The sequence below is a fragment of the Lepus europaeus genome, chromosome 19 (genome assembly GCF_033115175.1).
Source record: "Lepus europaeus isolate LE1 chromosome 19, mLepTim1.pri, whole genome shotgun sequence".
Classification (NCBI taxonomy): domain Eukaryota; kingdom Metazoa; phylum Chordata; class Mammalia; order Lagomorpha; family Leporidae; genus Lepus; species Lepus europaeus.
In genome coordinates, this window is record NC_084845.1 from 12373503 (window position 1) to 12388970 (window position 15468).

The 15468-nt window shown below is 52.2% G+C and overlaps 1 protein-coding gene across 1 annotated transcript; it reads left to right on the plus strand.

Moving 5' to 3' along the window:
- Window positions 1-7067: 7067 nt before the first annotated feature.
- LOC133747652 (EP300-interacting inhibitor of differentiation 2-like) lies at window positions 7068-7589 on the plus strand. The gene has a single exon (XM_062175976.1). The coding sequence runs from the start codon at window positions 7068-7070 to the stop codon at window positions 7587-7589; it is 522 nt and encodes a 173-aa protein (XP_062031960.1).
- Window positions 7590-15468: the final 7879 nt, after the last annotated feature.

Genomic DNA, 15468 nt, shown 5'->3' on the forward strand with positions numbered 1-15468 from the left:
CAAGTGCTTGCACCCTGCACCCGCATGGGAGACCAGGAGAAGCACCTGGCTCCTGCCTTCAGATCAGCGCGGTATGCCGGCCACAGCACGCCAGCCGCAGCGGCCATTGGAGGGTGAACCAATGGCAAAGGAAGACCTTTGTCTCTGTCTCTATCTCTCACTGTCCACTCTGCCTGTCAAAAATTTTTTTTAAAAAACCTAATGAAATATTATTATATCCCCCAACTATTAAGAAACTTAATGTCTGAAAAAATGTTGGTATATAAGACAAGGGAGCACTCAGGTGGGAATGTAAACTGACACAGCTGCTTAACAATGGCATAACTAGTACAGTTGAAAATATGTGTCCCTTTTGACTTCAAACTTCCATCACTATTTAGACATCCTTAATGAAAATGTTAACATGTCCATAGCAGCATCATTCATAATAGCCAGAAAATAGGAAAAAATATCAAAAATAGATAAATTATAGTGTTTCCCTACAATGGAATACTATATAACAACAAAAAGTACTATAGCTTCATGTAGCCATGTAAATGACTTTTACAAACAAAATACAGAACAAAAAGAGCAAAGCACAAATATATAAAGTATAACTTTATTTATGCAAAATTTTAAAAGATGTACTTATTTATTTGAGAGGCAGTTACAGAGAGAGAGAGAGGAAGAGACAGAGAGAGCTCTTCCATCTGCTGGTTCACTCCCCAAATGGACACAACAGTTGATCCAAAGTCAGGAGCCACGAGCTTCTTCTGAGTCTCCCACGTGAGTGCAGGGGCACAAGCACTTGGGCCATCTTCTACTGCTTTCTCAGGTGCATTAGCAGAGAGCTGGATTGGAAGAGGGGCAGCAGGGACACGAACCAGCGCCCATATGGGATGCTAGTGCCACAGGCAGAGACTTAACCTACTGCACTGCAGGCTCTGGCCCCAATTTGTGCAAAATTTAAAAGCAAATGGCATGATCTATAATGTGTAGGGATGCATGACTGCAAAATTTCCCCAAAATCAGAATATTGTTTAAAATGAAGGGAATAGGCCGGCGCCGTGGCTTAACAGGCTAATCCTCCACCTTGTGGCGCCGGCACACCGGGTTCTAGTCCCGATTGGGGCACCGGATTCTATCCCGGTTGCCCCTCTTCCAGGCCAGCTCTCTGCTATGGCCCAGGAAGGCAGTGGAGGATGGCCCAAGTCCTTGGACCCTGCACCCCATGGGAGACCAGGAGAAGCACCTGGCTCCTGGCTTCGGATCAGCGAGATGCGCCGGCCGCAGCGGCCGTTGGAGGGTGAACCAACGACAAAAAGGAAGACCTTTCTCTCTGTCTCTCTCTCTCACTATCCACTCTGCCTGTCAAAAAAAAAATGAAGGGAATAAAATAGTATTGTGATATGGAAAGGTACTTGCTAGGGCTCTGGCAATGTTTGTTTGTTTGTTTATTAAAGATTTATTTATTTATTTGAAGGCAGAGTTACAGAGAGGCAGAGAGAGAGAGAGAGAGAGAGTTTTCCATCCACTGGTTCACTCCCCAGATGGCTGCAATGGCCGGAGCTGTGCCGATCCAAAGCCAGGAGCCAGGAGCTTCTTCTGGGTAACCCACGCAGATGTAGGGGTCCAAGGACTTGGGCCATCTTCCACTGCTTTCTCAGACCATAACAGAGAGCTGGATGGGAAGTGGAGCAGCTGGGACTCAAATTGGCGGCCATATGGGATTCTGGCACTGCAGGCAGTGGCTTTACCCAATACGCCACATAGCCGGCCCCAGCAATGTTTTCTTTTTAAACCTGAGTGGTGGTTATATAGATGACCCTTATTAGTCTTTGAATCCCACATGTTTTAGGCATGTGTATTATGTATCACAAAAATATAAGAAGACAAGTTAAACTGAATATATAGGGAAAAATCTTAGTCCATTTTGTGCTACTATAACAGATTATCGCAGATTGAGTATTTTATAAAGAACACAGATTTACTTCTTGCAGTGTGGAGACTGGGAAGCTCAAGAGTAGGGGTACTTCTTGCTTTGTTACAACTTAATAGAAGGCAGCACACGGGAGAGTAAGCAAGGAGGAAAGGAGGCCAAACTCACTCTTCACCAGCAGCACGCTTGACACTAAGCCCACTCTCGGAAGAGCAGCACTAACCCAGGCCTGAGGGCGGAGTCCTCACCACCCAACCACCTCTTGAAGGTCCCGACTCTCAACACTACTCTGTTGGGGGATTAAGCATCCAACATGAACTTTGGGAAACGCATTCAAACCCCAACACCTCCAGAAGTCCAAAAGCAACAAGGAACTTCTCTCCGTCTTGACAGCTCTTCCTGCACTGGGGGGGTGGGGTGGGGGCTGAAGCCTACCCTCTCGTGTGATCCCACCCAGCTGCCTCCCCCACTCCGTGTGTGCTGTACCTTGAGTCCTGTTTGCAGTCACCAGGAAGGAAGAGCCTCTAAAGTGCTCTCGAGTGCACCACACCCAAGTCTGGGTAGAAATGACAGCCAGTGCTTCCCAGAGGTTCTCTTCTCAACACGGGACCTGGTTTTGGAAAAGAATCATACTTGAAAGAGTTCCCAAAGGAAACTAATTGGCAGAGAGAAAATCAAGAGTAATGCAGTGAAAGAGAAAAAGCTACCTACGGCCTTGGCTGCAATACACAGACACTTCATAAAGTTCATGGACACGCATCTTATGAAAAACACTGTGCATGAATTTTAAAATTTCTGGCATCAAAATAAATTTATCATTTAATTCCTTTTCCAGGACCTTTGTGAAGAACCCTTGTATCCTAAACCATTTGTGCAAGGAGCATGGTCATGGTTCTTGCTACTTGTCAGCAGCAGGTTACCAATAACATCTGTTATATTTTACATTGAGTTCTAGGCATACTTTATTTAATTTTTTAAAAGATTTTATTTATTTACTCTAAAATAAGTTACACAGAGAGAGGAGAGGCAGAGAGAGAAAGAGAGAGAGAGAGATCTTCCATCTGCTGGTTCACTCCCTAGATGGCTGCAATGGCCGGAGCTGCACCCATCTGAAGCCAGGAGCCAGGAGCTTCATCCAGGTCTCCCACATGGGTGCAGGGGCCCAAGGACTTGGGCCATCTTCTACTGCTTTCCCAGGCCATAGCAGAGAGCTGGATTGGAAGAGGAGCGGCCAGGACTAGAACCAGTGCCCATATGGATGCCAGGTGCTTCAGGCCAGGGCTTTAACCTGCTACACCACAGCGCCGGCCCCTATTTAATTTTTTAAAGACACATTTATTTATTTGTAATCAATGTTTTATATATAGAGAGAAACAGAGAATGAGAACTTTCAATCCCTGCTTCACTCCCCAAATGGCCACAATGCCTGAAGCTGGGCTGAATCAAAGCCAGGAGCTTCTTCTGGGTCTCCCATGGGGTGCAGGGCCCGAGCACTTGGGCCATCCTCCACTGCCTTCCCAGGCACACTGGCAAGGAGCTGGATCAGAAGTGGAGAAGCAGGATTTGAATCGGCACCCATGTGGACTACCAGTTCAGCAGGTGGCAGCTTTTCTCGCTATACCACAGCATTGGTCCCATTTTTTATTTTTAATTAACAAATATCAAGTTAATAATAGTTTAGCTAACCATGACAAAAAAAATTTCATCTACCAAAAAATAAGAAAAAAAATAGAAAGAAACAGGGGCCAGCAGTATGGTACAACTGATTAAGCTGCTGTCTGTGGCACTGGCATCCCATATCAGAGGGCCAATTAGAGTCTCTTCTACTTCACTTCAGATCCACTCCCTGCTAAAAAGCCTGGGAAGGCAGTGGAAGATGGCTCAGGTACTTGGGACCCTTCACCCACATGATTTTTTTTTTTTTTTTGAGACAGGCAGAGTGGATAGTGAGAGAGAGAGACAGAGAGAAAGGTCTTCCTTTGCCGCTGGTTCACCCTCCAATGGCCGCTGCGGCTGGCGCATCTCGCTGATCCGAAGCCAGGAGCCAGGTGCTTCTCCTGGTCTCCCATGGGGTGCAGGGCCCAAGGACTTGGGCCATCCTCCACTGCACTCCCTGGCCACAGCAGAGAGCTGGCCTGAAAGAGGGGCAACCGGGATAGAATCCGGCACCCCAACCGGGACTAGAACCCAGTGTGCCGGTTCCGCAAGGCAGAGGATTAGCCTGTTAAGCCACGGCGCCGGCTATCACCCACATGATTTTTAAAAACAAGCAGCAATTAAGAGCACCTTGGAACAGCTGGACAGGAATGCCTGGGTTTGAGTCCTGACTCCAAAAGTCCTCACCCCACTAGTTTTAAGATTTCATTTATTTATTTTAAGAATATTTATTTATTTATTTATTTGAAAGTCAGAGTTACAGAGAGAATGGAGAGACAGAGAGAGAGAGAGAGATCTTTGATCCACTGGTTCACTCTCCAAATGGCTGCAACAGCCAGGGCTGGACCAACCCGAAGACAGGAGCCAGGAGCTTCTTCTGGGTCTCCCATGTAGGTGCAGGGCCCCAAGCACTTGGGCCATCTTCTACTGCTTTCCCAGGCCATAGCAGAGAGCTGGATCAAACGTGGAATGGCCTAGACTCAAATCAGCACCCATATGGGACACTGGCACTGCAGGTGGCAGCGTTACCCGCTATGACACAGTGCCGGCCCCTATTTATTTAAAAGTTGGAGTTGTAAAGAGAGAGAGACAGATGGAGAGAGATTGTCCATCTGCTGCTTCACTCCCCAGATGGTGGTAACAGCCAGAGCTGGGCCAGGCTGAAGCCAGGAGCCTGGGGCTTCCTCTGGGTCTCCCACGAAGGTAGCAGGAGCCCAAGCACCTGGGCCATCTTCTGCTGCTTTCCCCGGGCCATTAGCAGGGAGCTGGATCAGAAGCAGAGCAGCGGGAACACAAACCAGCACCTATAATGGATGCCGACTTCACAAGCGGCGGCTTTACCCACTACACCACAGCCCCAGCCCCAGCCCCAGATAAACTACTTTTAATTCCATTTGCCACAAGCTGTTTGAAGTCTCCTTTGTAATTAATTACAGACTACCTCCAAAGCGTTTCTAGAGGCAGTAATGTGTTGCTAGTCTCGGAAAATCACGCGCATGAGCTGGGGTCGAGGCAAGAACAACCACTTCTGCCCACGGCCAGGGTGAGAGAGGGCACAGGTGAGCTTGCTGCACGTCCAGAAGAGCCAAGTGCCAAGTTTCCAACCTAAATCTTCCTCACAGGATGCACCCACAGATGGTGAGGTCAGACTAGGGACCCAGATGTACTTCACCTAAGTTATGGGTTTTGCTAAGTGGGCAATAATTGCCAGACAGTCATGAAGGTCGGTGCTGGAAGTGCTGGAAGGAGAGAGACAGCATTTCCTGTGCAACAAGAAGCGAAAACTCAAAAATGGGGAGTCTCACTGTGGCACGGTGGGTTAAGCTGCTGCTTGGGTCCATATCTGGGCACCACTCTGAGTGCTGCTGCTCCACTTCCCATGCAGCTCCCTAATGCACCTGGGAAAGCAGTGGAAGACGGCCCAAGTCCTCGGGCCCCTGCACCCGCGTGGGAGACCGGGGAGAAGCTCCCGGCTCCTGGCTTCGGATCGGCGCAGCTCCAGCGTGTGGCCAATTGGGGAGTGAACCAGGGGATGGAAGACCTCTCTCTCTGTGTAACTACCTCTCAAATAAACAAATCTTTTTTTAAAAATCACGTGTTAAAGTGTGTCAGGTGTATACTGTAGTGAGACAACTCGCCGTGGTGTAGATCAGCACTTAAAGTAACGTGGCAGAAGGGAGCCGGGAGACAGAGGCCAAAGCCTGGAGCTGCCACTAACCAGTGTGGAAGACGGAAGCTCCGGAAGCTCGAGGCAGCCGGGGCTGCAACTCCGAGACAAACCAGCAGGAAAGAGGGCGACAGAGGGCAGCCCGAGGCCCGGGCCGACAGGAGGAAGGAAGTGGGAGGAGGAGAAGGGGGAAAGGGGCAGGAAGCAGGCAGGAGCGGGTCAGTCACCTGCGACGCCCCAGCGCTGGCGGCCCAGCTTCCGATCCTGAGGAAGATCCCGCGCTCGGCCGGGCCGCGCACGAGGGAGACCCGGATGCAGCCCTCGTGGGAGACCCGGATGCAGCCCACCTGTCAGACACAGATGCGAGTCCTCGTGGGAGACCCGGATGCAGCCCACCTGTCAGACACAGACGCGGGTCCTCGTGGGAGACCCGGATGCAGCCCGGGGCTCCCGCCTTCTTCCGCTGCCGCCATCTGGGGAGTGAACCAGCTGACGGAAGCTTTCTCTGTCTCTCCATCTTTCAAACAAAATGCGTCTTTGAATAAATTCATACATCTTTGGGGGAAAAAAGCATAAGGCAGTGAGAGTAAGGGTGGCCGAAGTGGCACAGGGGAGAGGATGAGGGGAAGGAGATATAAAGAAAAAAAATCAGGAAGGGAATGAGGAGGGCCACTAGGTGACACACAGCAGCCGTCCAGCGCCAACAACTGCCCAGCCTTTTTTTTTTTTTTTAACAGGTAGAGTGGACAGAGAGATAGGGAGAAAGGTCTTCTTTAGCTGTTGGTTCACCCTCCAATGGCCGCCGCGGCCGGCGCACCGCGCTGATCTGAAGCCAGGAGCCAGGTGCTTCTCCTGGTCTCCCATGGGGTGCAGGGCCCAAGCACTTGGGCCATCCTCCACTGCACTCCCTGGCCACAGCAGAGAGCTGGCCTGGAAGAGGGGCAACCGGGACAGGATCGGTGCCCCGACCGGGACTAGAACCCAGGGTGCCGGCGCCGCAGGCGGAGGATTAGCCTAGTGAGCCGCGGTGCCGGCAATTGCCCAGCTTTTTAAGACAAGACAGGGCCTGAGACGTGACCGTGTGGGTGTGTCCGACAAAGAACAACAGGACCGCATTTTAAAACGAGAAGCGGCTTGGGACTAGGGCGACTTTCGCCGGACTCAAGCCTCCCACACAGTACCTCCCTCGCCTGCAAAGCCACCACTGGAGCACAAGGGGTTAAAAGGAACGCGCCCGCCCACTCGCCAGTGCGCGCATGCGCCGGCGAGGCTGTCCGGTCATTTCCGGCGCTTGCGGGCGCTGCGTTCCCAGCCCCGCGGTGCAGGATGTCCGAGCTCCGCGCCGGCGGCCGTGTCCCGCAGGGCCGTGCAGCTGCTGGCGGCGGCGACGCCCCGCCGGCGGAGGTAAGCGGCGGGAGCCCGGGGCCGGCCGTGGCGCAGCCTGCGGAGTCGGCCTCGGGCGCGATGGCCGCGCGGCGCCCGGAGGAGAGCCCCGAGAGCCGGTCCAGGGCCCGCTTCCTGCGGGAGATCTGCATGGGCGCGGCCGCCTTCTCCCGGCCCGAGCGCGAGCCCGAGGCCTTCGGCGCTGCGTGGGGGCGAGCGCAGCCGCCGTTCGGGGAGGAGGTGCCGCACGCCCACGGCGGCCGGTTGCGGGGCCTGGACGAACCCAACTGGGTGTTCATGGATGCGTGCCGGGCGAGGGAGGTGGCCCGCGACGCCCGCTGGCAGACGCGCTACCCCAACGTCTACCTGGATTATTTCACGTTCATCGAAGACCTCTTCGCGTCGGTGGCTCTCAGTCGCCTGGCCGCGGAGCTCGGCTGCGACAGGTTGAAAGACAGAGAGTAGCTCCCAGAGGCAGCGAAAAACCTGCCGTTCCCTGTGGAGCCCCCTGGAGATGGAATCGCTTGCCAATCCGACAGCTAGGATATTCTTATTTTGGAAATTAAAAAAAAAAAATCGTTGTCATGCAGGAGAGGAGACTAGAACAGTTGTTGCATGGTTGGAGGAGGACTCGTCGGGAGCCAGAGAAAAGAGAGAGACGTTTCCGTCTGCAGAAAGACCCCCCGGATGTCACCGCCGCCCCCCTGGCATCGTAGAAACGAGCGTTTTTGTTTGCCTCACTGCCTAGACTGGTTTTTGCAAGAATGAAGTGCGAACGGCCTGCCTGTGGTGGAGCCCACTGATGCTGACCAAGAGGACGAAAGACCCAAGTTTCTAATCTCGGAGCTGGACAGTTAGGACTGGATGACGGATGAGGACCGGTAGGGATTCAGCGTTGGTAACGTGCGATCTGCAGCAAAGGCTCCTTGGCGCGAAGACGTTGTGTGTCCCCAAGTAAAATCCAAGTGGAAAGGGTCACTTCACAGATTGTGTGTCTTCGGGAATATCTGACCTCGGAAGCATGTGTGTGCTTCATATCTTAAATTTCTTCGTTGTTGACTAGGTAATACTTTCACAGGGTTCGAAAGGTGTAACAGGTGCAGTGAGGAGTCTTCCCTGCATGTTCCCTGTCCACCCAGTGCCCACCACTCCCCCGAAGGTAGACCCACCACCTCGTTCATGAATATCAGTTTTCCCCTCTGCACAGATAATGTACGTGTGTATATATGCCTTGATTTCTTAGTGTTGGAACCTAGAGACCCGTGTAAATATGTACATAGAATTACCTTGTACAAAGGGGTGCTGTTGCAGTCCTTGGTTGTACGGTGGTGGATTGAGCCAGTGTTCGGGCCATCTTCCATTGCCTTCTGAGGCATGTTAGCAGGAAGCTGGATCAGAAGCCGAGCAGCCGGGACACTAATCAGCACTCCAATATGGGATGCCGCATCGCAAGCAGAATCTACTCCCCTGTACCACAATGCTGGCTCCAGCATTACTGCCCTTCCCCCTTTGTAGAGAGAATCCTTTTAGCGAAACTCCCGAATCCCCCTTTTAGCATAGCTCCCATTTCCCCTTTTAGAGAAAATCCTTTTAGCATAGCTCCATTCCCCCATGTAGAGAGAACCCTTTTAGCGAGCTCTGTCTAGTGTAAACGTTGACTTTCCAACTTGTTTAGTTGTGGTTTACCAAGTAAGGGCATTTTCTATTGTTTTCTTTTAAGTATATTTTAAATTTTGTCTAGAAAGGTTGTTGAATTTTTTTTTTAGAGAGGTAACTGATTTTTATTAAACTTAACGACTATAATTAACTCACAGAATCTTGTAATACTGCATAATCCAGGAAATGAACCAGCCTGGTTAGGATGCATTATTGTTTGAATGTGCTACTGATGCTGTTCAAATATATACCCTGTGGAGTTTGTGTGTCGGTACTCAAAACAAGATTGCTGTGTACTGTACTGTGAGGTCTTTGTCTGCTTTTAAATTGTTGCTAAACTCAACTGTATTCAAAGAACGCAGACATTCCATGAATTGTTTATACGGCTTTCCCTGTGTTGAGGAGGTACATTATGTTATTGCTTCCAAGATATGTACTTCCAGGTGTCGGCACTGGGTGTGGCCACTCACCGCCTGCTGCCGGGTGAAGGTGAACAGCAGTGGTGGGCGTTGCTTCCCAGCAGTGGCTTGAAGGGCACTGCACTGGGCCTCCGTTTGTTTTCCATCTTGCCTGAGCGTGAGGTGTCCCCGCCTGGCACATCGCGTCACGGGCAATCCCGAAATGAGCCGCACGAGCGGGAGCGGCGCAGAGCCACAGCTGGCCTGGAGTGGATGTGTACTGCATGTGAAAAATAAACACCATCGTAAACCGTCAGATTTTGGTGATGTTATTTACTGCAGCAGAAGCTGACGGATGTGGCCGAAATCGTCATCTGGGGACCTGGCAGGATTCCCCTGTGAGCCCTCTGGAGTGGTGTCTGTTTATCACCACCTGCCTGTCGCATGGCCTCATGGTAGCAGAGGGCTCTGGCCAGGCTAGAGCGAGCAGGTAACATGGAGCGCTCTCTAGCATCATGCCCATTTTGATTTCTCCTCCAAGTTGGATTGTAATTGAAACCCAAAGAAACTAACCTTTAGGGGTCCACCAGCATTGTCAGAGCAGGAAATGGTGCAAAACAGCCTGGGGCCTGTCTTCACTAAGTTACTGAGGGAGGGGCCTCGGGGAGGCCACACACCGGGCAGGACTCTGCCCCCCCCCCCCCATGCAGGAGCGAGGTCAGTCCTAGAGGAAGAGGTTCTTACTGCCAAACAAGTGTGAAGAATGTTGGGAACTTGGATTTCTCTAATTTAAGCCGCTTAATGGCCGGTTGGGTTGCTTGAGCACATTTTCTTGTAGAATACACTGATGTGAGTGAAGGTGAGACAACTCCCACGGCCCAGCTGGTTGGCATCCTGGACCCTCCCCGCCACGCCCACTCCTCGCACGGGAGAGTGAGCCCTTGAGACCAGAGGGGCGGCCCTGGGGGTCAGGTTGGGCGCAGAATGGAGCGGGGTGGACGAGAGCATGGACTCGAGCCCTGGTGCTGACACTGGCAAAATGTGGCCCTGGCCTTTTTTTTCTTGGGACTTCTATTGTTCTCTCTCTTCATTTGTTTTTCTGCTGCCGCATCACTGGCACAGCGCTGTGTGGGGTAGGAAATACAAGCCGTGGAGGTCTATGAGGGAGAAACAAAAGGGCCGCGTTCTGGGCTCCCACACAGATTAGCAGGCTGTGCCGACAGCTACGCTCTGCTCCGTTCTGATGGTGTTGACAGCCTGAACTCAGTTTACCTCTGAGTGCCAGGCTCAGCCTGGGGGGGCGATGCCCACCCCGTCCCCACACGGAGTCGTGAGCACAGGCAGAGCACCCGTGAAGCAGGCAGGGCGGCCAGCAGAGGCAGGCAGCCCTTGGGAAAGCAGGGAGCAGAGGCAGTTCTTTGACTCCTGGGCCGGGTAAGTGGCTGCACGGTCCTTACTGCCTCCTGCCACGCCCTGGGAGGGAAAACGGCCGTGTGCTCCTGTTTCGGGGCCCTGGCTACATGGGGAAGAACATATGGATGAGTTGCACCTGCTTTGGCCAGGCTTGGGTGAACAGCCCCAAAGGGAGCAGAAGCAGCCATGCCCATCTCTGACCCAGTCCTACCACACCTCCCCGACTCGCTGTGCTCCAGTCATGCCAGGGATGGTCGTCACCCTGGCAACGCAGCCATGCCGAGTGGCCTCTGCTCTCTCTGGGCTGAGATGCCAGTACCCACATCATCTCATGGAGAATGAGGGAGAGACTGGGGCTTAAAGTGACCCTTGGGCTTCCGGTTCCCAGGAGCAAGGGCTGGTCAGAGCCCTCAGGCGTCCTGCCTGGTCCCCAGCGGCTGTGGCGTCACACCACCTGGAGCCCTAGAAGTCCTTCTTAAAGGAAGTACTTGTATGACTGACGCTAGAGGAGGCTTACTGGGAAAGCTGTCAGCTCACTAGAGGCTCTGAGGACAGGGCAGCTGTGGAGGGAGTGGTGGGAAGAATCCCTGCCAGACTCCTTAAAAAGACCTCAGAGGGCCCGGCGCTGTGGGTAACAGGTGAAGCCGCCACTTGCAGTGCCGACGTCCCATATGGGCACTGACTGCTCCATTTCCAATCCAGCTCTCTGCTATGGCCTGGGAAAGCAGTAGAAACGGCCCAAGTGCTTGGGCCCCTGCACCTGTATGGGAAACCTGTTAGAATAGCCTGCATCTTTTTAACTCATTAAAAAAACAAAACTCTGGCTTTTGAGATGACTTATACTAATTTGCATTGTTTACCAGGCTGTAGTGCTTTAAGAACACTACTTAAAAGCAAAATCAACTTTGTTTACATTAAAAAAAAAAAGGGGGGGGGGGGGCGCGCTGGCACTGTGGTGCAGCAGGTTAAAGCCCTGGCAGCAGGTTAAAGCCCTGGCCTGAAGTGTCAGCATCCCATATGGACACCGGTTCTAGTCCCGGCTGCTCCTCCTATCCAACTCTCTGCTGTGGCCTGGGAAAGCAGTAGAAGATGGCCCAAGTCATTGGGTCGCTGCACCTGGATGGGAGACCCAGAGGAAGCTCCTGGCTTCAGATCAGCGCAGCTCTGGCCGTTGCAGCCAATTCTGGAGTGAACCAGTGGATGGAAGACCTCTCTCTCTGTCTCTGCCTCTCTCTGTAACTCTGTCTTTCAAATAAAATAAAATAAATCTTAAAAAAAAAAAGCAGTCCCAGCTGCTCCACTTCCAACCCAGCTCCCTGCCACTGTGCCTGGGAAGGCAGCAGAGGATGGCTTGAGTGCTTGGGCCCCTGCCACCCACATGGAAGACCCAGAGGCCCAGCCATTGAGGCTATTTGGGGAGTGAATCAGCAGATGGAGGTCTCTATCTCTCCTTCTCTCTCTGTAACTCTGCCTTTCAAGTAAATAAGTAAATCTGTAAATAAATAAAGAGGGCTTAGGAACAGAAATAAAGAAGACATAGCTATGGTCCCAAACAGGTGAGCAGGCACTCTCACTGGCTGTCAAGTCAGAATTATGGGACTATAGCGAGGGTTACACTGATCCACTCCCCACCACCCCTACCCCACCTAACCCCCCCCCCCCGACCCCAGCCACCGTTAGTCACCTGGGGAGCTCTTGAAAAGCCCAGTGTCGGGTTGTCTGACAACAGTGGAGTCAGAGTCTCCGGGTGGGATTGGCAGCAGTGGATTTTCAACACCTCAGTAACTCTTGTTTTATTTATGTATTTGATAGGAAGAGTTACAGAGAGGAGAGACACACAGAGCAAGATCTTCCAATGATCCACCCTCCAGATGGCTACAATGGCCGGGGCTGGGCCAGGCCAAAGCCAGGCGCTTCATCGGGTCTTCCTCTCGGGAGGGGGGGGCCCGAGCACTTGGGCCATCTTCCGCCGCTTTCCCAGGTGGATCAGCAGGGGGCCGGACCCGCAGTGGAGCAGCCAGGACTCATATGGGATGCCACCTCACAGGCAGTGGCTTAGCCCTCTGCACCACGATGCCAGCCTCCCTCAGTAACTCTTACTGAGAACCAGTGGGTTAAGAGAATAACGTACTGCAGAGTTGATGGTGTTTTCCTGGAGTAGCTGGGGAAAACATCCAGCACCAGAGTGCAGCCTCATCTTTGCTGACCCAGCAGAACGAGTAAGCCCAGCTTCGTTGTATCAGTGAGACAGAAACGGGGGAAGGAGTGGAGATAAAGGTTTCACTGCGTGTGTGACTTGTTAGAAGTCAGTGCCGGTTGATGCAGAATGGAGACCTTCAGTTCCAAGTCCAGGGGGACGGGAAGATACATTCTCTCTCTCTCTCTCTCTCTCTCTCTCTCTCTCTCTCTCTCTCTCTCTCTCTCATTCTGCTTTCCAAATTAATTAGAAAAGAAAAACAGCCACAAGCCAACTCCCTCAGAACATGCATGCACACACACACACACACACACCCCTCCAGAGGAGACCCCCACTTAATAAACTGCTCCAAACAGCAGACTCCAAGACAGCACTCACAGACAGGTGGATGGGGCGTGACCACATCTCAGAAGATGTGGCGGGTGTTTGGCATTGCACTTAGGATGCCGTTTGGGACATTTCAGAGTGCCTGGGTTCAAGTCCCAGCTCTGCACCTGACTCCAGCTTCCTGGCGGCGTGCATCTGGGAGGCAACGGGTGATGGTTCAAGTAGCCAGGTCCCTGCCATCCACGTGGAAGTTTCTAGCTCAAGGCTTTGGCCTGGCCCAGCCTCTGCACCTCTACAGGCATTTGGGGCGTGAACCAGTGGATAGACCTCTTTGTATCTGTTTCTGTGTTTCTCCATCTCTCTTTGTGTGTGTGTGTGTGTTTCTGCCTTTCAAATAAATAAAAATTAAGGAAAAAGCAAACTCAGGTATCTGAGATGGCAAATTTGTTAAGTATATCAAGACTTTGTCGTGGCTGCCCTCTAGTGGGCAAAAGATGGACCCACGGATGGTGGCGGCAGAAGCGAGGGCCTTCCGTTCTCCAGGTTTCTGCCTGGAATATTGATTCTGCACAACGGTTCTCGGAGTCTCAGAGTACAAATTCTCCTCCTCTCAGAATAACACAATTGAAAACTTGTGACTCATTTCTGGAATTTTCCACCTAAAGTTTTCAGACCTGGGCTGGCTGTAGGTAACTGAAACTATGGAAATCGAAACTGCAGGAATTTTTTTGAAACTAACGTATCTTTCTATTTTTCCATTTATTGGCTATAAGTTACATGACATTATTGAATTAATATCAGAATATCAGATTTCAAGTTGGGTGCGATATTGTTATTAGGTAGAAGAAAGTCTTTGTTCTTAGAAGGCTCGTGCTGAAACACTTAAGGATGACAGTCAGTGTCTCCATCTCTCACGTGGTTCAGCAGAAGTCTATATGAGGGGCCAGCGCTGTGGCATTGCAGATAAACCTGCCTGCAGTTCTGGCATCCCATATAGGCACTGGTTCGAGACCTGGCTGCTCAACTTCTGATCCAGCTCTCTGCTATGGTCTAGGAAAGCAATGGAAGATGGCCCAAGCCCTTGAACCCCTGCACCCGTGTGGGAGACCTCTAAGAAGCTCTGGCTCCTGGCTTCGGAATGGCACAGCTCTGGCCATTGCAGCCAATTGGAGAGTGAACCAGCGGATGGAAAACCTCTCTCTCTCTCTCTCTCTCTCTTTCTCTCTCTCTCTCTCTCTCTCCCTCTGCCTCTCCTCTCTCTGTATAACTCTTACTTTCAAGTAAATAAATAAATCTTTAAAAAAAAAAGAGTCTATATGAGAGAGAGAGAGAGAGAACAAATGATACAAACTGTTAGTAACTAGTAATCTAGTGAAATGTATGTAGGGGCCAGAGTTGTGGCCTAATGGGTAAAGCCACTGCCTACAATCCCAGCATCCCATATGGGCACCGGTTTGAGTCCCAATTGCTTCACTTCCCACCAAGCTCCCTGCTAATGCGCCAGAGAAAGCAGCAGAAGATGGCCCAAGTGCTTGGGCCCCTGCACCCACATGGGAGACCTGGAGGAAGCTCCTGCCTCCTGGCTTTTGCCTGGCTCATCCACAGACATTATGGCCATTGGGGAATGAGGGAGCAGATGGAAGATATCTCCTTTCTCTCCCTCTCTCTCTCTCTCTCTCTGTCTCTCTCTCTCTCTTTCTCTCTCTCCCTCTCTCTCTCTCTCTCTGTAATTCTGCCCTTTACATAAATAAATAAATCTTTAAAGTCTTCAAAAGATCCTGAAGGGCCGGCAGGGAGCCACACGGATGGCACAGCCACTGCGGGGACCATGCTGGAGCGGGACGACCCTGAAGTCTCGGGTTTGCTTTCTGTCCCTGCTCCCCCGCCCCCGATGAGTGTCCTGCCTTCCTCTGTTGGCGGTTCTCAGGGGGCTCCCTTCACTCTCCCAGGACGGGTCTCCCATCCCTTCTGGGAACTAAGCCGCGCTTTTCCCGAGAGCTGGACAAGAGGAGGACCTGCCGGCTTCTACGGGAGAGCGATTTTCATTCTCCAGAGACCAGGATTACATCTGCTCCCGTGCCACTGCAGCAGCTTACTGCGCCTTCCCGCTCCTCCCTGGGTCTGGGAGCCCCACCGCAAACATTGTTGTCGTCCCGGCAGCCCCCGGGTGGGGACCACAGACCTGCCGTCGCCAGCCTCGCCGGGAGCTGCCTTGAGAGCCAGGCACACAGCGCCTGCAGAGACGCTGGCGGGAGGCTGAGTCTGAAGCAGCCAGGAGGCCAGCAGACCGGGTGCTTGGTGGGCAGGACAGGGACAGGGCAGCCCGGTGGCCTGTGGATGGACATGGGACACG

What these genes read in the sequence shown, in the direction of transcription:
- LOC133747652 (XM_062175976.1), top strand. Translation starts at nt 7,068, where the DNA reads ATGTCCGAGCTCCGCGCCGGCGGCCGTGTCCCGCAGGGCCGTGCAGCT.